Source organism: Gossypium arboreum, chromosome 10, assembly GCF_025698485.1.
Source record: "Gossypium arboreum isolate Shixiya-1 chromosome 10, ASM2569848v2, whole genome shotgun sequence".
Classification (NCBI taxonomy): domain Eukaryota; kingdom Viridiplantae; phylum Streptophyta; class Magnoliopsida; order Malvales; family Malvaceae; genus Gossypium; species Gossypium arboreum.
The window spans coordinates 114,893,251-114,915,811 of record NC_069079.1 but is presented as its reverse complement, the minus strand read 5'-3'; the positions used below and the strand labels follow the sequence as shown (position 1 = coordinate 114,915,811).

Genomic DNA, 22,561 nt, shown 5'->3' with positions numbered 1-22,561 from the left:
TAAAGTTACATCCGTTAGGGCTTTTTATAGCCGAATACATATTTGTTTTTCTACTGTTGATTACTGTTCTTGCACATAGTCTCTGTCTTCTTTCTTTTCCTTCTTTGCAGATGGTGTGAAGGCCAGAGGGGTGGTTGAGAAATGTCAGACGGCACATGGCAAGGGCAGACCTAAGTGCGGCGCACCTAGAGTTTTCCTTTGTTTTCTGAGTTAAAAATGTTGTGGGCTTAGGGTTTTGGTTTTAGGTTTGGGCTGTTGTTATTAAGGCCCAGTCAAATTTGGGCATTTACACAAGCTATTAGAATTGTAAAATTCAACTCGAATCGAACTCGAAACTCAAATTAATTATTCGAGGTGACTCGAATAACTCGATTCGATTAACTTAAAATTCAATTTTTTTATTTCTTTGAATCGAATCGAGTTTTGTTCAACCCCTAGTCATGCGTGCAAATTTTTTAATTGATCCAATAACTCTATCATACTGATACTAAATATTGTCTATACTAATATAGGGGAGGGAACCACTTACACGGTATAAAAACTTTAGTAGTTTTACACTCTTTCATAACTTTTTTTACTATTAACATTTTAACAATCTAACCGTCATATTTTATTTTCCATTCATGTAGATCATACATGTTAAGTTTAGCACAAATTAAAAATTCTAACTATTTTTACAATAAAAGAAATTTCAACCATTAAATATATATTAAAATAAATAATATTTTAGATAGATATGATAGAGATATTATATTGATTAAAAATTTACACTCAAGACAATTACAAATATCTTGATAAATTCATTAGTTAGAATGTTAAAATATTAGTTGTATAAAACTTACAAAACAATGTAAAATTACTCAAGTTTTACACCAGTAAAAGTGGATCCTTCTTATTAATATATATTTAACGGTTGAAAGTATTTTTACCTAAAATGAATAGTTAGAAAATTTTAAATTATGCCAAACTTAACATGCATAATACATAGAAATGAAACATTAAATATGATAGTTGGATTGTTAAAATATTGATCATATGATTAAAATTGTAAATTTAAATTAAGATGAGATATAAATTTTACTAAAGCTCGATTTCGGTAAAAGAATTACTCAAGTTGGATATTGACTACTTGGCTGATATATATCACTTAATAATACATTGTTTTAATGTAATCGTTTTTATGCTGTTACCTCCAATGGCCACCTTCTGCTTGTAATGCTCTGCCACCCGGAATGGACTGTAAAGACATACCAGAAAGGTGCACCATTCATACTGTATCGCCACATCTTCCCAATGACAAGCCGGTCAGCCCCTACTGTGATGATTTTACATGCATCGAAATCAAGTCTACTTCGGCTAATCTACTTGAAGAAACCAAATATTGCTTTTCTTCAATTGCTTCATCATGTATACACATGATATCCCCACAACATGTTTTATTCTCATTTGACGACTTTTTTTATTTATAATTAAACTGGTAGGGTGAATTGAAGGACATCAAAGGCAATTTAACGAAGAATTGGCTGAACCTTTATGTGAAGAAAAATGAAGAAATCCCCAACCATTTGGAATTTTGGAAACAAATATGGCAACAACATGGAATGTGTACCATTCCCAATGATCCTCATTTCTATTTCGGGGCTAACATGATTCTCTACAAATAGTTTCGTGATATACAAAGAGGTAATTGATTTAGTATGGGTTTGGATGGACGGTGCAGTGCGTTTAATTTACTTTTTATCTCACGCTATAGTATCATTATAATATCTACAGATATTGGAATTACATCCGGAAACTCTAAGTATCAAGTAGGCGATATCCTTACAAAATTGAAGAAAACGTATAGAGTATATCCTCAAATTGCATGCAACCAAAAGCATGAGCTACAGGAGATCCGTTTCTGTTTCTTTCTCGAAGGATCTGCTTTCTACAAAGACTGCCCCAACAAACTGGAGGATAATAATTATTGTAACAAAGAAGATGACCAAATTACTTTCCCTTCTTCTCCAGGAATGGCAACCAAATGGAACAGTGAATTATAACTAATTACCAGAGGCGAATCCAGGGGGTTGACAGGGGTCCTGACCCCTCTAAAATGGAAAATTATTATTTTGGCCCTTTAAAAAATTTTAAAATTTTAAATTAGTAAAGGTGAAACTACACTTTGCCCCCCTAAAATTATGAAAATTTAATTTAATTTTTTAAAATTTATAAAGATATAGACTATTAAAAATTAAAATTTCATTTTCGCTTCCTAAAATTTTTTTTTGGCTCCGCTCTTACCAATTACTAGGGGTATTCAGTCGGTTAACCGACCCGAAATAACATTAACCGAATTACCCGAATTACCTGAATTAACCGAATTATTTGTATAAAATTATATGTTTTTTTATTTTTATTTTTATTTTTAGTTTTAAATTTTTATTTTTATTTATTAAATTATTTGTAATTTTTATGATTGGGTTGGGTACTTGGGTTAATATATATTAGATTGAGTTTGAGTGAATAGTGGGTATTTATATATTATAATTTTATTCATTATTTTTTCGGTTAAACAAAAAAAATTCGGTTAACCGACCGGTTTCGGACCGAATTAACCATTAACCAAAAATTTAAAAAATTATTAACCGATCCTCGATCGAATGAATTCGGTTAACCGACCGATTAACCGAATTCGATCGGTTAATCGAATTTTTTCGGTTTTACCCAAATTTTGCACACCCCTACTAATTACCAAAGTAATTCCAATGGTCTAAGTTATGTTGACATAAGGTTTAGGGTTGTATCCTTTTCCTCTTACTTTTGAATGTAATGTAACATTTAAATAATTATTTGCAGATTTATATTAAGCTTTGAATATTTTCAACTAATTTGAGTTAAAGTTGCTATTTTAATTATTAACTTTTCTTTTAGTTTTAGTAAATTATTAAAATATAACAATTTGAATTTATATAAAAAATGGTACAATTTTAATTAAATATATGTTTTATTAAATATTTATTATTTTTAATTGCACCAATAAATGAAAGTGTTACCAATTTTTTAGAGTTTTTTAGACAATTTCTTTATAATTTAAACTTAGAGGATTCCGGGGTTACTATTCTTAAAAGGGTGCAGCGTATCATGAGAGCAGAAGGATAGTGGAAGATTAATCATATTTCTAGAAATCGGAATTTGGTGGCAGATCGCCTCGTCAAACTCAGTCTGAGTTGGAAATCAAGTCTACAAGTTTTTAATGAGGCTCCCAAGGAAGTTATTGAGTTACTACATGGGGAGAAAGGAAACGTCTGTTTTATATAGTTGATTTTGTTCATTTTCTCTTTACCAAAAAAAAAAATCTATTTTTTTTAATTTTGTGAAAATTATAAATCTTTTTATGAATTTTTTAAATATTTAAAAAAAAATACTTAATTTCGTCCCATGACACAATCTTAATGAACAACGTGATTAACTTAAATGGTGGTAAAAGATTATATGGAAATTGATTTTTTGATAGCTTAATTGATTGCTTTTTTTCAATTAAGATTTCAATTCAGTACTATTTTCAGTTGAAAGCTCAATTGAATATCGAATTATTTTAGAGAAATTTTTTGACATATTAAATATTAGTATTGTAGTAAGATTTTTTTTTTTTAAAAAAAAATGGGGTGTCTTTTTCAACTTGCGAAGAAAATAAACATATTTGGCTCTATCTCCTCAATTAATTCCGTTATTTAAAAAAAGAAAAAGAAAAAGAAAAGTAGCATTCAACAAAGCCAAATCCGAAGCATGATTACATAACAAGACAAAAATTCCAAGTTTCCTATAAAAACCCTTGCATGAATACGAAACTAATACAAGAAGAAAAAACTTGAGAAGTCGTAATTAGAAAAAGTAGAGAAAATGCAAAAGACGCAAATATTGGTGGTAGCTGTAGTGTTAGCCGGAGTAAGCTTGGTAGTTTCAGACGAGGACCTGAAACCCTTGGATTTCTACAAATACAGTCTGCAATGGGGACCATCTGCTTGTTTATATCCTCCTCCGGGAAGAAGTGTGAAGGGAGACCCGAAGTGAGGTTTACCATCCATGGTTTATGGCCACAATATAATAAGGATACGCCGGTGCCTCCGTACTGTGATGATCTAACATGCACCAACACCAAACCTACTTCAGCAAATGAAGTTGTGGTAAGCAACCCATTTTGCATTCAATTTCTTTATGTTTTACACACGAGTGTCAGATACAGAGATATAACTTTTTGCAACTCAAGGACGAATTTAAGGGGGAGTAGGGGTCCAAAAATAGTAAAAAATGTTATGCAGGCCCTTCAAAACGTTTAAAATTTATAATTAATTTAAAATAAAATTTCACTTTGGTCTTCCTATAAAGGAAAAAATTAACCCTACTAATAAATTAATACACGATAAAATTATATTTTGAACTCTTACAAATTTATAATCAGTTTCTATTATCTTAAAAATAATTTTAGATTCGTCCTTACACCCTCGATAATAGCAAATTACTATTATGCACACTACAAGTAGGCAATTCACTCAAACTCATAAACCAACACTTATAGCTTAGATTGACAATTCGTGCATTTTATATTTTTGTTGAATAATAAATAGACCTATTTATGGACCGATTTACTCGAAAAGTGAGAAGGTTTGTGCAAAAATATAAGTCCGAAAAATGGGATTGGACAAAAAAAATAAGACTCATTTTCTAAACAAGGCGGACCTCAATTAAGATTTTTTACTCGAGCTTGGCCTGACTTGAATCTTCCTAAAAAAATTCTCTACTACCATTTTGCTGTCATTTTGTTGCTGTTTTGATACTATTATCTTGTTTTTGTTTGGATATTATATAACTCTTATTTTATTGTTAATTTTGTTATTATTTTAGAGACATTTGCTTGTTAAGTTGCAACTATCTTAGTGTTATTTTAGTATAAAGACTTTATTTAATATATTTTTAATTTGTTGGGAAATATTTATTTTAATATTTTTAGTGTATTTTATGTATTATATTTTTAAATTTAATTTTATATAAAATAAATAATATAAAAATTTAATACAAGCCATTCAGGTCAGGGTCAAGTTTAGCATTTTCTATCTGAATCGAACTTGGACAAAATGTTAAATTTATTTTCAGGTTGGACTAGGTCTGAACCTAAAATATAATATTAACTCGATCCATAATCAAGTCTAATTATAAATCACATGCATCCTATTTGACTTTTTTTTTTAATTCATAATTAAACTCGTAGGAAATGTTGAAGAAGAGCACATCGCAAAAAGAATTATTGATCAGTGATTGGCCAAATCTTTATGCAAGGCAAGGAAGAAAAGAAGAGGATAATTTGGAATTTTGGAAATACGAATGGAAACAACATGGAATGTGTTCGGATTACCCCAACAAGCCTTCTGACTATTTCAGTGTTCCCTTGAAACTACTAAAACGATTCGAGAATTTAAAACAAGGTAATTACTTACCAGTTACCATACACAATGTTTCATTTCCATTAAGGGTAAATTCTAAAAATAATTTTTTTTTGTTTACTTTAGGTTAAATTTTAGTCACTTATGTTTGAAATGTTACGTTTTAGTCATTTACGTAATCGCGTTGTAATATTTTAGTCACTGAGCCGTTAATTGTTATTAACGGTATAACGGTAAGCTAGTGTGGTACGTTAAATCATCATTTCAAACAAAAATTTTAGGTTAATTTATACAATCGATCCTCATATTTTTTTCGTTTTAAGCAATTTAATTTTTTTTATATTTTTTTAACTTTCTTTTTTTTTCTTTAGTTTACATTCTCTTATGCTTCTTCCTCTATTTTCTTCCCTTTTCTATTTCTTTTAACGTGGTTTTTTTAATGTTTTCCATTTGTTAAAATTAGTCCCTAAATTTTTTTTATTTTTTGAACAATTTAATTTTTTCGAGTGAGACAAGCTTGTGGATTAGTTTTAACAAATGGAAAACATAGAAAAACTACGTTAAAGGAAATAAAGAGAGGAAAATAGAGGGAGAAGCAAAAGAGAATGAAAAAAAAAGAAAAGTTAAAATAATATAAAAGAAAAAAATTAAATTGCTTAAAATGAAAATAATATAAGGACCAATTATAGAATTTAATATAAAATTTTCATTTAAAATGGTGATTTAACGTGTCATGTCAGCTTACCACTACACTGTTAATGGTAATTAACAGCTCAGTGACTAAAATGTTATACCACGATTACATAAATGACTATTTTAAATATATGTGATTAAAATATAGCCCAAATTAAGTAAAAGTAACTATTTTGATGGTTGGCTCTCAAATTAAAGGAGATCAGTGATTAGAGGTTTGGTTTTTGGGCCTCCAACCAGATTTGGGATTTGAACGCCGTAGCAAAGTGGGCGACATTCTGAAAAATCTGCAGCGCAAAGACTATAAACGGCCTCAAATTGTATGTAACAGTAAAAATCAGCTGCTGGAGATTCGTTTCTGTTATAAAGAAAAAAAACCTTTCGACTGCCCCAATTGGGTGGGGAGTAAAACTTGCAATACCCCAACTGCCGACATCTTTTTACCCGATGGTGCTGGATGGACGGATGCTGTGAATTACAATTTCAGTCATGATGGTGGTAATTACATAAAACTAGTTTAGTTTTTTAATATCTACCATTAAGTTTATCCCCCTTATATATATTAACTATATGAATAATGCCAACAAGCTATTCGTTGGATGGCTATAATTTATATGTTGGCACCAGAGTCGAGGTTGGGTCTTTTCCCTTTGAATGTAATGTGATGTATAAATAATTATGAATCTGTTTATGTGCAGATTCAAGTCTGTTGCTCGTCCCTTTTGAATGTAATGTGATGTATAAGTAATTATGAATCTGTTTATGTGCAGATTCAAATCTCTAATGTCCAGATTGAACATATATCAATAAATCTTTAATTTATATCTTAATAACTCTTTAACATAGATCAATATTTCACTTGAAATAATAGCCTATTTAGGAATAAAATCAAATAATAAAGTCTTGCTTTAAAAAACAATTTTAATAGAATGATAAAGATTATTTAATTTTCCTTTTAAAAAGAAAGATTATTTAATTTAAATTTGTGTATAAAAATTTCTTCAACTAAACTTAAAAGTTAAATATTTAAACATTAAACACGATATTATTAAAAGTGGCAATTATAAACTCTAAATATAGACCATAAAACATGTATGAAGAATAAAAAATAAAATAATTACCAAAAAATTATTTTTTAAAATGTAATCAAGTAACTCTTAATAATATATTCTCATTAATTTAATCCTCAAACAGTTATTTTACCTAATTGAGTACACCAAAATTGAGGGGTAATGCTCTTTTCATTATTATAATCGCTATTCAATACTATTCAAAATTTAATTAATACCTCACACTATTCAATTTTCATTTTTCATCTCTTTTAATGGTCAATAATAACAAATCATGGTTAATTTATAATTAATATAAATATGTTATATATTGAATTATATATATAATTTTATATATATAACAAAATATATTACTTATAAATTTTGTCTATTTTCAAAGTTGGCATATTTTAAAACAAAAGCACTTGACTATTTATTTTGAAGATATTTGGACAAGATAGAATTCAAAACATGAAAATCGATTGAGTTGAAATTGAAGACTTGAGGATTGGTTTCTTACAAATTAAGTCAGATTTGATCAAGAATCTTATAGAATTATTATCCTATGCTGATTTTTAACTTTACTTTATAAGAAAAGTGATTAGACTATGACTCTTATGTAAGCAAAACTTAATTAGTATTAAACTTAAATTTTGTCTAGTTTAAAGTAACCGAGAGACTTAGAACTTGAGAGAGCATAAATTTGTTCAAGTTAGAAACGTATATGCGATTGTTTTTGAAAGCAATCAAAGGAGTCTCTTGAGTTGCAAAACTAATGTTTTGAGGGAGAAACTTAATGGAAGAATGATATACTCTTTGTACAATAGTGAGGTTGTTAAATTGGTGAGTTCTAGACCAGTGTTAGGACTTAAATAATTAATGAGTTCTGGGCAAGACCCTGCAAATGTAGATTGAGATTGAATTGAGTAAATAATTTTGATATTCATCTTTACTTTTACACACTTTTAATTTTATAGTTGAAACTGTGACGACAATTTCAAGCATTATTTCAATCACAGTTTATGTTTGCAAATTAAGTACCCTTATCTATAAAAAAAGAGAACGTCTAGTTGTGTTCGGATTTTAGGTGAGGGAAGGAGAGAGAAATAATTAAAAAAAGGAAATAAAAGAAAGGAGAGAGAAAAGAAGGAAAAAAAGGAAAAAGAAATTTTATTTTGTATTATTATTAATATGTTTAAAATATTATAAATTTATTGTTTTATATAGACAATTAAGTTTTTTAATTGGTGCGATGCATCGTGTAAATTAAAATATATTAAATTATTTTATATTTTCAATAAATTTTATAAATAATATGAACAAATTTTATGATTGTATGGGTTTAGTGATATTCTTAATTATTTTGATTTATTTATTTTGATTTTAAATTTATAACAATATTTTGATTGGTTTAAAACCTGTTATAGAAACAATATAATAATTTTAAAATTTTAAGTATTTAAATATGTTATTAAAAATATTCTTCTCAAAACTATTCTTAAATTTGTAAAATTTTAAATTGTTTCTATTTTATTTTGCTTTTGCAATAGTAGTTATATTAGTTTAAAACATTATTTAATTTAAAAATTAAGATTCTTATAAATTACGTTAATACGGATTTTAATAATATCTTAAATATTCGTTTTAATTTTTATGGTTTTATAAACATTTTAAATACATTTTAAAAATATTTTGATAATATTTTTGGGTTAAAAAATGTTTTGATAACATATTTGCAACTTTAAACATTTTATTTACAAAAATTATTGTATTTTAATATCTCTCTTTTTTAATGCATCGTTTTGATTTTTTAATATTTTAATTTTAAAATCTATTTCAAAGTTATATTTCATTTCTCAACTGATTTTAGATTAATTTTAAAATATTTTTCAGTTTAATATTTAATTATTTTTAGTATTTTAACCGTACATACAAAATTTAATTTTTATTTTTAAATATTTTTATAAGAATTAAAAAATATTATTATATTTGACTATAACGTAATATTATATTATTTTGTGATTTGTGTTGATATTTTAATTTTACATTTTAATTATAACTTAATGCAGGATTTTTAAAATTTTTATTATTTAAAATTATTATTAATGTCAACAAAATAATATTTAAAACTTAATTTGAGACTACTATAAATAATTAAAAGGAGATATTTTAAAATTTTATCTAGAACTCAAAAAAGTGTTTATATATACTCTCATACATTCTTTTATATAATATATATGATTTCTTCTTTCATGTTATATTATATATATATATATATATATATATATATATATATATATGATTTCTCTATCTATTATATGTTGTGTTTAAGGCATGTATTAATTAACATTTCATTTAATATGTTATCATGATTTAATTTAAAGAAAAAATATTTTGTTGGTCTTTGTGATTTATAATGATTTGATATTGAATTATTTAAATAATTTATTTTAATAATTAAATTTTTTATACAAAACTTAAAATTATTTATATTTCTCCCTAACCCTTAAATAAAAATAAAAATGTTTCAAATGCACTCAAATCCACGAACTCTTATAGTAACAATAATATCAATGCCAACTAAACTAAAACTCAATTTGCATCTTAATAATTAAAATTTAAAATAAATATATTACTTAATTATTTTAATTTTAATATTAAATCATGTTATTTAAATGGTTTTAACTACACATTCAACATAGTGTCATTTTTAATTCCTTCATATTGTATTTTGTCTATGTCAATTTAATTCATATTTTTGCAAAATTTGTTATAATTATTAAGTTTAATTTTGAATTTTCTACATACAATATTAAAATATAAAATATATTTTTTAATTAATTAAACTCTAACCTTTTGTAAGGGCTTAATATTTAATTTATTATCGAGTTTAACATTTTTTAATTTAGTACATGCATTTTTTGACCAATGTGTAAAACATAATCTACAGAAACAATTATTTTACATTTGTTTGTAATTCTTATAAACTATCATAAATTTAATTTTAACAATTAACAAAATATAATAATATTAGTAGTAATATTTTTAATTTATACATAATTTGTTTACAATTTTTCAAAAAATTAAAATATTTCTTTTGTAAGTCTCTTTAAAGTTTCATTTAAAATAAATTTAATTTTTTATAATTAAAAAATAATATATTAATAATATTAATCCAAAAACAATTACTTAGAATAATAATTTAAAATTGATGATTATTAAATTAAATAAATTATTGCAAAAAATTTGTAAGGTTAACGCTAGTTATCCTAATTTCAAAAGACGGCTAAACCCTCTAAACCCAATTACCCCAAATTATTCTCTCCCCTTTCTCCTCTCATTTTATCCCTTTCGAACAACTGCCTTTTGAGTCGCCGGGCAATCTCGTAGAGGAAGGACCTCCGTAGCACGGTGGGCCTCTAGGGCGCGTTCCGCCGCCAGGTGGGTTTGCCTTTCTTTCGGAAAATCATCAGGTGAAACAAAATAGTATGGTTTATTTTATGCAATTCATTTCCTGTTCTTATCATTATTTTCAGAGTCCTTTCATTGTTTTTTAAACTGTTTTTTTTTTTTTAAATTTAGGAACCAAGAAAGCAAGAATAATGGTGTAGTTTGGTTAAAATATGAAATTTTTTAATAATTCAAAATTGGAACTATAAAGTTTTAAAATGATTAAAGAAGTGTTCTAATTTTTATTTACATGTACAGTTTTTGTTTTTATTTTTAATTATTTGTTCTTTTAGGAATCGATATGCTAATAGCAAGACTATCAACGAAGGAAACACAGCCTTAAGTAAGCAAATACTTAGTAATAATTAGTGGGTTACGGCAATTCCTTTAAGCTCAATATTTCTGATGGTTTTGAGGTATTTATGTTGGAATTGTTTATTGATGATGCTCTTTAGAAAACTGTCTAGCTGTAATTTCTAGCCTATATTTTGAACCATGTTACTCGGGTCTAAAGTACACTTTCTGTGTGTGACACATTCGGATATGGGGGTATGATCCACCAAATATATGAAGATAGAATACCAATATTTGACACTCCCTTTTGAGTCCAAATAACGAAGGCTTCGAAAATGTAAAGAAAATAAAAGATGGACTTGCCCATATATTAAGAGCACATTTGTCCCTTCTTTTGGAACTTGAAATTTCATGTTGGAGGTGTCAAGAATCTTGATGTGGGCAGAGTGAGCCAGAGGGCCACCCATTTTTGGGCAAATATAATATAGGCGAGATAGATATCTTTTCTTTCTTAGGATGTCTTGGTTTATTGTTTCACTGATATTAGCCTGTTGCTTCCATCATTCTAATCATAAGGAGAAAAAGTCGCATGATTGTGTAAGTGCTCTTTCCCACTAATTCTGGTTTTGATGTTGCATCAGCTGAACTTAAAAAAAAAGCTTGTAAACTGAAATGTTTGCATGTAATAGTGTGAGAAACAGAGTACCTGCTTAGTTCCCAGGATGATTTGCCATTTTGTTTTTCCCTTGCTCGACATTAATCAATTTCCTACATTATTCTTAAATGTAGCTGGCCATGATTCTGCATGGATCCTGCATGCCCTTTGGGGGTGTTTCGATGAGTTCAAGGTTGTCTAAGCCTTTTCCATGTACTTCTGTTTTTGCATCAATTCCTCGTTTTTCTACAACAGATGCATTATATACCCGGAGTTCGTGGAAGCAAGATCAGGATTCAAAGTCCTGGCAAGTTAAAGGTACATGATCATCACTTATGGTAAAACCAAACAATGTTTTCCTACAAAACTCGGCATATATGTATGGTTGATTCTAGTTTGCTTCAGAATTGCCTCAAAATGATTTGTTATTTGTCTATTTTGTGATCTTTGATTTATAGGTTTGCCTCCCTTGCACCTTTCTGCTGCATCAACCCCTCTATTAAGTGGGGATTTAGGTGGTTTGGCTCTTACAGTACCCTTGTTTCCTAGGCGTAGGAGCTCTTCTTTGGTGCCTCGAGCATCAAAGGATGTGCCATACAGTTTCCGCTATCCCCCTATGACTAAGAAGCCTAAATGGTGGTGGAGGAGTTTAGCATGTCTCCCTTATTTAATGCCTCTCCATGAAACATGGATGTATGCAGAGACAGCATATCATTTACACCCATTCTTGGAAGACTTTGAGTTTTTGACGTACCCATTCCTTGGTGCAATTGGGAGGTTGCCAAGCTGGTTCTTGATGGCATATTTCTTTGTTGCATATCTTGGAGTTGTAAGGAGAAAGGAGTGGCCTCACTTTTTCAGATTTCATGTGGTGATGGGAATGCTATTGGAAATTGCCTTACAGGTGATTGGGACTGTGAGCCGCTGGATGCCACTTGCAATATACTGGGGTAAGATTGGTATGCACTTTTGGACAGCTGTGGCATTCGCCTACTTATTTACTGTTTTGGAGTGCATTCGGTGTGCTCTTGCTGGTATGTATGCTGACATTCCTTTTGCCTGTGATGCTGCATACATCCAAATTCCATATGACTAAGGGTGGAATGTAGTGAAAATGTTTTGGATTCAAATTTTTGTTGGTTCTTTTGTATGGAAGACTTGTTGTGGAAGAACAAGGTTCTGAGGATTGGTTAAACTTTTTATAACATGATTCTTGAGTCGCATGTTATTTCATGAGCAGGATTTACATACATGTCCTGCCCTACCTATTGTCCCATCTCTGCTGTTTCGATCTTGATAAGAATTAGTGTAATGTTGGTCCTACGGATATTGCTTGATCGGTGAGTGGTGATTTTAAGTAGTTCAGAATCCACTTTTCTTAATATCCCGTTCAATGTTCTATATGCAAGTAGGCATGTCCGTGGAGAAGTACTAACTTGCAAAATTTGCAAGTATATCTTGCCCAAGCGTGGGAGACATTTTTCTGACACCCATGCTTTTTTTGCTAGTTTTTACATACATTCATGGGATTATATCCTCATACCCTGCCCAAATGTGTTGGACACAGATACTTGAAGTTTAGGGCAACTTCAGTTTGCTGTGAACTAAGCATTTTTGTCTCCCTGATCGAAATATTAAATCTATACCCCTACTAAGAACTTGATATAGGCTCAGCTCGGTTACACTTTCATTCGTTAATTTGGCTCCTAAAACTTGATAACATTTTTGTAGTTTTTATCCTTCTGAAAGCTCTGATCAGTCTTTTCCTTCAGAAAAACTACTTGATGATAAAGCGAATAGAACAAAATTGAACAAAATGAGTGCAGGTAATGAATTTTTATGTTAACATTCGAGTAACTGAAATCAACTAAGCTATAATGGAACCAGGATTCTTCATTTTTCCTAAAAAAATTGTGTTTGAATAAGGCCATAACCTAAGGCAGCAAAGGATAACTTCCAACAATAAATTTTAGCCACTGTTACTAAGCCGAAAAAAGGGGAGGGGGAATTTGAACCACCACCGTAATCCAGCTAACAGTTATAAATCTTCAATTTGCTCTTGGGAGGTGAAATGTGCCTCAATTTTGTTGAGTGTTTCTTGATCAATTTCAATTTGTGTAAGCATTTTTGGCGATAGATGATATGCTACTTGCATGGAAATTACCGTAGTCGCTGTACTTTCTTTGTTTAATGCTCCGGGATCTTCTATTTCTGTATCGGTGGACATAATGCTCTGGTTATAAAGCTGCGCTTTCATTTCCAAACATGATTTTAGATCCTCTTCATTTCGAGCTTTGTTCAACTTGTCGACAATATCACTTAAAACTAAAGCTCTTTCAATCCGTGAGCTTTTTACCTTGTTCAACCTACTGTCGAGTTTATTTTGGTCATCTGGATCATTAGCACCATCATTTGCTTCAGCTTTATGTTGCTTTTCTATTCCCTGATCAACAATTTGTTTTATCCTCTTTCTGGCATTATCGGTTCTCACCGGATCAGATTTTTGTGTCAACTTCAGACCTGAAATCATCACCGAAGTCTCATCTTCCTTCAAAGTTGAGCTAGGCTTAGATCCTTCATCCTCTTCAGATCCTTCATCTATAGATTTTACAGAAAAGACTTCCTCAAGTAAACTAATATTTTGTATGTACCGATCAAAAGCATCGTTTTCAATTTCGATATTTCTATCCTTGAATTTCTTCAACTTGGAAAACCTCCAGTCGTTTAAGGCTATAGCATCCTGAAATAGCATACCTTTAAGGCTTATATAGTAATGAACAGAAACTTGAACAAGAGTATCTGTTTACTGTGAACTAAACTTGTACCTTTCGGGTCAGGTGTTTCTTTGATCGGACCTGCAGATTGTCAAATTGTGCAAAAGCATTTGAAAGCTGCTTAAATGAGGGAACCCTTAAGGGAGTCCTGAATAACATTCAACAGGGAAGGAATCAGCAACAAGCCAAATGAAACAAAGTGGGAACCCTGAATATTTTAGGAAAACAAAATGAAAAGGTTTTGAATGGATAGGAAACAAAAGGTATTCTAGAGCCAATTTGATTTCCAAGGGGCCTTAAATAATCAATTATCAGTTGGTTTTAAGAACTTATGCTAGTTAAAAATTCTCAAAACAGTGTCGGGATGGTAGAATAGCAATACATAAAACATGAAAATATATCTCCAGCTAGGCTCATTTTGACCAACATGACACAGCCACGTTTTCCTGCAAGGAATATTACATGCATGCAATACCAAAGTTCAGGAACTGTAGGCTTCCTTGCAGTGACAGTTTCGCATGGAAACTGAAGTTGTCCAGACAGATGTGTAGTTTTCTACTTTTGTTCATGGTTTCAAATGCAAAAGGAAATCCACATTTTGAACATCTGATTTTTGCAACTTACACTTGAGAAGACGCCTGTGTTGACTTCTGGTCTGATGAAGGAATGCTTGAAGTTGGTGACTTCTCTAGAAAGGCTGAATTTGACTTTAAAACTGCAATTACAATATAAATCAGGAATTGAGTCATTTATTTTGTTCATTGCTTCATTCCTTAACAATAGATACTCTCAAGTATTAAGAACAATTTCTGCGTTTTTATCCCGATCAAAGGAAACTACTAAACCCCTTCAGTGACAATTCCCGCATAAAAAATATCCCATTTTCCTTTAAGTTATGGACCGGGTTTCATAATCTGGTCAATGAACACCTTAACTAAGCATGCTTTTAGAACAAACTTAAACCTAATCTCAGCATATTGTTAACCTTTCAATAGAATAAATTACCATTCCAACAAAATTAAAACATTTTATCTTGTGAAAAAAGCAGCTCATAATAGTGAAAGTCACCACCTGGAATCGCAACATGCCCAAAAGGAGTGAATCAACTAGACGATTACCGAGAATCCTGAAATCTTTATAATTTGTTTCAAGATGATGTCCATTCTAACTATGGCCAACATAAAATTTACTTTAAATCACCCATTTACCTTAAAACTTCCACTTCTTTATAAGTAACCACAAAATTAGATATCGTCAGGTTACCAAAATAACTGACATTTGACGATAACCAAAGTAGACTCGTTTTCAAGATCATATCCGTAGTAAACATGTCCAACATGAAATTTACTTAAATATCACCCGCTGACCTTAAAACTCTTCTTTATAAGTAACCACAAATCCAGGTATCATCTGGTTACTCAAATGACTGACATTTGACAATAACCAAAGTAAGCCCATTTTCAAGATCATATCCATTCTAATCATGTCCAACATGAAATTTACTTCATATTACCCACTGACCTTAAAACTCTAGTTTCTTCTTTATAAGTAATTACAAAAAGGGTTATCATCCGGTTACCAAAATGACTGACATTTAACAATAACCAAATTAAGCTCATTTTCAAGATAAATTCCATTCTAAACATGTCCAACATGAATTATACATTTTTACTTTATAATCACCCAATGACATTAAAACTTTCACTTCTTTGTAAGTGACCACAAAATCAAATATCACCCTATTACTAAAAATGACTGACATTTTAGACAATAACCAGAGCAGAACTCATTTTCAAGATAAAATCCATTCTAGCCATGTCCAACATGAAATTTAGTTCATATCACCCACATTAAAACTCCCACTTCTTTATAAGTAACCACAAAATGGGATATCATTTGATTACCAAAACGACTAGAATTTAACCAAAATAAACTCTCATCTTTCAAGTTTGCTCGGCATACCATGAATATGACACGGATTTTGCGCTTTTGAGCAACAACTCTTGCACGAACGATAGGGGCACCTGCATAAGAAATCAAAATAATAAGATTGATTTGATGGGAGAACTTTTCAAGCTCAATGAACCACTAAAAGGAAGTACTGTTTTCAAACACCAGCAATGAAGTTTTTAGAACTTCCTCAAATGGATTAAACTAATCAAATATCTAAACTTATTTACAGAGTTAACAAAATTTACCACGGTTTATAGCATATATTTTCCGGGAACTTTTGACCAAACAAAAACCAGATAACAACAATTGACATCCATATTATAATAAATTTGGAGTCTAAATTCGAACTAAGTGTATCCTGCTATTTCATTGGATAATTATAACATTTGTTCTTTTGGGGGGAAATTTTCCACAAAAAGAAATGAAACAAAAAAGAACGAAATCCCATAACTACACATGAAGATAAATTTTAAACAAAGAAATAAAAGGAGAACGAAAGATATTTTCTCCTTTTACCTGGAACGGGCAACATTGCCACATTGAATACATTTAGGCTTATTAAGCCCACGTTGTGTCTTAGGCAGCGTATCCATACGCTGAAACGGCGGAGGAGGATGAGGCAGCGGCGTCGTCGCTGCAGCCGTCGTAGTTGTCGTGGTGGTGGTTGCGTCGGAGGTGCTTCTCGACGCCGATGGCGATGAGGCTGCCATTTTAAAGCACGTGCCTTTCGTTTTCACTCGTCTTCTTCTTTGATGAATTGGAAGCGTGTAACTTAACTGCACTGCACTTCAATTTTTATTTTATTTTTAATTTTCAGAGAAGAGGAAATTGGGGGGATTTTGGAGAGCGTTTGAAATTGGGATTTTTCAGTTTTCTGGGGAAGAAACTTTATTTACAAGACAGCGAAATTAAAATCAAATTAGGGCTTAAAACATGGGCTGGGCCTTTGGGGATTTGGGTTAAGCTTTTAAAATTGATTGATTCTTCTACCATTGAATTAACCAATAGTAGAAACTTTTACATATATTTTTTATATACTAAAAATTCCTAAAACCTTTAATATTTTAATTTTTACTTTAATAAATTCTTAACTTCAACTTATATCCATGTTAACCTTTTTTTTTTTTTTTGTAATTCATACCTAAATGGGCTTTTAGTTTTTTAGAAAGCTTTTTATTTACATGTTAAGTTCACGTGGGCCTATATAAATGGTTTGTTTTAGTAATTTAACATTTTACAATTTTTTTAGGGTAAAGTATATCGACAGTCACTCAACTTTGATTAAAATAACAGAATAAATATTGAGCTTTGAAATGTTACAATTCAATCATCAAATTTTAGAAAAATAAGAAACCTGTAATTAATTACCATTTTAGTTAAGTCTGTAACGGAAAACTGACCTATCATCCCACGGTGTAAACAGTCCCAGTTTAAGAACCCTAGCTGGGTTGGATAGTAAAAGAAGGAGAGAAAAAATGAAGATGTCAACCGTGATTATGTCATTATAGCTTCAGAGGTTCGTTGCAACACCCACCGGTCACAATTCTCAAATTTGACAACAATATTCAAATCCCAAAAGAAAAACTTTAACTCACTGCCAGAAATAGTGTTCTCTTTTCCCTTTTCTTTCCGCATTCATATGTGTGAGTATATTCTATTGATTTTTTGTGTTTAATTTTCTAGAAGGAAGGGGAAGGAAATTTTGAAAAAAATGATGTTTAGTTACTTAGTTTATTCTTGTGATTTGTTGTGAAATTGTGACCGTTTCTGGTTTCCATTGTTGATGTTGGTCATAAGAATTTGTTTCTATTTTGCTTTGTTTAAATAATGGGTTTGTCATAAATTGATGAAAATCAAATCAGCCAAGCAAGTCATTTCTTGGTTTTATTTCTTTTTTCTCATTTTAATTTCTTGATCCTAAGTTTCCAACTTTCTCTATGTTAGTGGGTGATTGATGATTTGTCATTTTTCGATAACGTTAATAATTATTTTGTTATTTTAATTAAAATTGAGTGATTACGGTGTAATTTATTTATTTTACTATTAATCAAATCAGAAAATTATTTATTAATCAGTTAAAGCGAATTAAATTTTATTTCAGAGGTTAATTCAGCTAAAACTGAATAATTAGCTATTTTTAGCTGATTTAAGGGTTTTGTGAAGACTTTCAGCCAATAGGATTCTTTTTTTATAGAAAAAAAGCATAACTGAATAATTTGTAGCGTAGCTCAAACACCTACATTAATCTTTTTCAGAATCATAAGAAAGCTGCGATTATATACAAAACGATAGATATTTGTGAGCGTTGATCAACGATAGTTGAATTAAATAATCAGAAATTTCATAATAACAAGGGGCATAAAGAAAGAAGGCACTTTGTAAGATGTAAATCTGCAATTTCTAATCTCTAAATTGATTGTAGGTAGAAACTAGATTTTCAGGCATTAAACTTAACATCTTTCAATTCATGTATTTGATGCATGGATAAGCAAAGAGAGCTTGCCCCCCAAAAAAAAAAAAATCAAACCAAGAAATAAATGAGCAGAAGACCCGTAAAACGTACCCAAAGTAACCGATCTACTGTCTATTACCACAAAATAGAATCAAGGAAACAACCCAATCACTGCTCTTTCCATATCCTTCCTGTTACTCTAAGCTTCAACTCCTTTCTGTCTCCTCCCGAGAAGAACAATGCCATGTTGCGTTGGATGATGAGACCGTCGAAACTGTCACGAACCTTTCGATGACTGTCTCGTATGCTTCTTGGAACCCCTTGCCAAATCAACTTCCTCCCATTCCCACCCACCTCAAGGCTGTAGCTGTAGTTCTTTGCCTCATTATCATCACCCATAAACCGCAAGAATGCTATATAAACGGGAGCCATCCCAAGTTGGAAGGCTTCGAAATGCAGGCAAAAGTACTGACCAAAGCAACTGAAAACCTGAAAATCCAGAAGATATCCAAAAATCAGTCCCCTACCTCTTACAAAATTGTTAAATCAAATCTTCTAAATAACAATATTCAGTCTATTGAAAAAATCATGGCCATTCAGAGTGGAAACCAATGTCATAACAATCTTCAATTTTGTATATTGAAGCCGCTTTGGTAGCTTCGGATCCCCTCTATAACTGTTTTCAATGGTTGAACAATATGACAGCACATTGGTAATGATCATAGAAAATCCTTATCCTTTATGAACGGGATGGACATGCAGAGAACAAATTTGCAGTTCTTGTCTTTGCAGAAATGGTAAAATAATTCCTCGTCTAGAAGGTTCTGAGAGAAATGAAATATGATAAGAAGTACAAAGCAAGAAGAAGGTAATAATACCGTCAACATCCATGTAGCATTTTCAACCTCATGCGGATTTGATTTGACATAACGATGGTTGAAGGTGCTGCCACTGTGCATGTCAACTTTGTGATCATCTTTCAGGTGAGCCACAAGAAAAGGAATATCACCAACCACTGTGCATTCTGACCCAGCATAAGGGCAACTATATGGTCTATATGAACACTGGGACTCATGTTTTAGTTTGCTGTAATAGGGATATATGCCTACGCACCCATAACTTTGATATTTACAGGGAAGCTCAAGAGATGCAGCGACCTTCTCCAATGCAAGACATCTAATATTCCCAAGCTCATGTCTGCATGTGGGGCACCGATTGTGCACTCTTGGCTTGCAACCAGAACACAACGTGTGCCCATTTAGGCACTGCACCAAGCAAGAAAACCAACAGTAAGTTTACAGTGCTCATGTTCACTACTAAAAAACAACAGAATATGATATATATATATATATATATATATATTTACAACCAAAAAGAGCACGCTAATGCAGTAAGTTCATGCATGCAATATAGCATCATGCCCCAGTGTGAAGCTTTGATTTTCAGTGAGTATTAACATCAACATTGATTGAAATTTCCCTTTCCCTTTTTCATATCAAATCAACAGAAACTACGTTTTAGACATTTATCTAAACAGATTAATTACATGATTCAAAACTACAAATAGCTTAAAAGGTAAAGAAATAATCAATAACTAGAAGTAAAGCAACAAAAAGATCAAGCACACAGGATAATCAAAACACAATACATTCAGCCCTTGTGACCAGTTAAGGTGTGAATATGCTCAATGGCAAGTACGTGCTAAATAGATTAATCTAGTACATATATAGGGTTGGCTAAAGATATCTATAATGACAAGTACAGCTGTGCTATGATGCTTGACAAATGGATAAGGGTATGTCAGATGCATACCCATATCTGACACTCAAATAATGCATCAAGTAAGGTTTTCATGGGTAGCAGGAGACTCCCCCGGACACAAATAATAGTACGTAGAAGTCAAACAATTTCTTGAAGGTTTCATCAACTATAAGGAGTCATATGAACAAACCTGATGAATTGGTGGGTACATCGCATTTAAGCAAACAGGGCATTCCAACAGTTCACGAACATTGTTAGACACAATCAAATTCGGTTTTGTTGTAGTTTGAGTAGGTTCATTCACGGACTCACTATCCAAACGGTCTTCGTTCTGTGGAAGATCAATAACCTCAGGCTTGCTCCGCAAGTCATCAAAAAAAGGATTCCCAGATGCCATGCTAGTATCCATGCACGATTTAAACTGAAAAGGCAAACAAAAACAGCACAAAATCCTTTCAAATTATGCTTGCTATAAAAATGTTTTATCTGAATCGAATTTCAAGAGATTCTATTATCTTAAATGGTTACTCAGAATTGATAATTGGAAAGAAATACTTTCATTTAAATGCCAACAAGTAAACATACTTCTAATACTTCAGCTTAATTTTTCCATCCATTATGACTAAACCCTAATGAAACAATATTCCACTATTTACAACTAATAGGTAAAACTAAAAACAAGTGTGCTTCCTTCAAAAAGCATATGATTGAACAAATATTTGATCATCCATAGCAACTGTCTGATGCAATCCCCGAAAACACAAAGATCAACGGTTACGTTTACTTCTTAACAAGTCATGAATGAATCAACAACATAAATGTAATTAGAACAAATTTGATTATTTGAATTAAGCCAACTTATCCCTCAATGCATATCATCAAGATTAATATACAATTAAAAGAAGAAAAAAAAAATACTGATAAAGAAAATTACCATAACTCAGAAAAAAATAATAATCATAAGGGATAAATGTTCTTACCACCCAAATCTTTTAAACTCCCAATCCTTTCTCCCTTTCTCTCTTAAATTCACCGACTGGCTCCGAATTCCTCCTAATCATTGAAAAAGGGAACAGATATTCAGTTAAAAACGTTTGTTTTCGAAAATATCCAACTAAATAAATCATAACTGTCACAAATTACGACAATGTAGGTGGAAATAATGGACAATTTGTTTACTAAAATAAACATCAAAAGAAACCCTAAAAAAGAGAAAAGAAAATTCTAAAATTCCCAAAAATGAAACTCCTAAAAGGAATCAAGAAGGATCTAGAATATTCTAAAAAAGGAAACTTTATAACCAACCGAAGAAAATCCCAAAAAAAAAGACATGAGAAAGAAAAAAAAGAAAACTCAGAAAATCTACCTTGAATTCAAACTCAAAAACCCATTTGAATAAAGAAGAGAACAAATACAGGAGGAGACGGTCAGAAATCAAGAAGAGGAAGAAAATGGTAAAATTTTAAAAAGAAATGGACGAACGTTCCTTTTTTTTCTTTTCCATTTTTAGATTTTTATGGGAAAATATGACAGAAATGGGGCCGGAGAATTTAAAATTAAAGAGAGTGAGAGTGCGTGCGTTTGGGTTTGGGAACTGGATTGGAAGAGAGAGCAATTTCTCGAGAAAATACAAAGGAAAAAGAGAGTCCTTTTTTATGTTTTTTATTTTGTTTTTAAAGGTTGAAAATAAACGTGGAGAGGAGGGAAATTTCTCTGTGGGTTCTACGCACACGTAGGCATTATTAAGAAACTAGATATTTATGTTTTTGAAATGAAATGGGAAGTCGGCGAGAAAAACTGTTCTTACATCAGTATTTTTATTTTTAAAAAATTAAATTTAAATAAAAATTTAAAATTCAAATTAAAATTATTAGTATAACATTAAACTATTAAAAATATATAATATTTATGTTTTATACTATCTTTTCTCTAAACATCTTTAATTTAATTCATAAAATAAATAAAATCCGAATTGGAGTATCAGATCCCACTTGTTTAACCCATGCTTTGGTGAGCTTTGGGTTTTGGTTTGGTAGAAAAGAATTGACGAATTCGACCTG

The 22,561-nt window shown here is 30.7% G+C and overlaps 3 protein-coding genes across 3 annotated transcripts; 1 reads left to right on the top strand and 2 right to left on the bottom strand.

Annotated features, from left to right (window-relative positions):
• The first annotated feature begins 3,838 nt into the window (after nucleotides 1-3,838).
• On the top strand, nucleotides 3,839-12,789 carry LOC108489517 (protein TIC 20-I, chloroplastic-like). Its single transcript, XM_053020309.1, has 5 exons — nucleotides 3,839-4,166; nucleotides 5,249-5,462; nucleotides 10,534-10,635; nucleotides 11,817-11,879; nucleotides 12,020-12,789. Exons 1-5 carry the CDS (start codon nucleotides 3,990-3,992, stop codon nucleotides 12,655-12,657), a joined length of 1,194 nt encoding a protein of 397 aa, XP_052876269.1. The 5' UTR covers nucleotides 3,839-3,989; the 3' UTR covers nucleotides 12,658-12,789.
• Nucleotides 12,790-13,322: 533 nt separating this feature from the next.
• LOC108489516 (uncharacterized) lies at nucleotides 13,323-17,183 on the bottom strand. The gene is made up of 5 exons (XM_017794125.2): nucleotides 16,805-17,183; nucleotides 16,298-16,359; nucleotides 14,960-15,050; nucleotides 14,387-14,483; nucleotides 13,323-14,301 (listed from the first exon to the last, which is right to left on the bottom strand). Exons 1-5 carry the CDS (start codon nucleotides 16,996-16,998, stop codon nucleotides 13,600-13,602), a joined length of 1,146 nt encoding a protein of 381 aa, XP_017649614.1. The 5' UTR covers nucleotides 16,999-17,183; the 3' UTR covers nucleotides 13,323-13,599.
• A 1,270-nt stretch (nucleotides 17,184-18,453) lies between these two features.
• Nucleotides 18,454-22,242, bottom strand: LOC108487491 (E3 ubiquitin-protein ligase DIS1-like). The gene is made up of 5 exons (XM_017791846.2): nucleotides 21,868-22,242; nucleotides 21,482-21,554; nucleotides 20,692-20,922; nucleotides 19,619-20,005; nucleotides 18,454-19,229 (listed from the first exon to the last, which is right to left on the bottom strand). Exons 3-5 carry the CDS (start codon nucleotides 20,908-20,910, stop codon nucleotides 18,909-18,911), a joined length of 927 nt encoding a protein of 308 aa, XP_017647335.1. The 5' UTR covers nucleotides 20,911-20,922; nucleotides 21,482-21,554; nucleotides 21,868-22,242; the 3' UTR covers nucleotides 18,454-18,908.
• Between the last annotated feature and the right edge of the window lie 319 nt (nucleotides 22,243-22,561).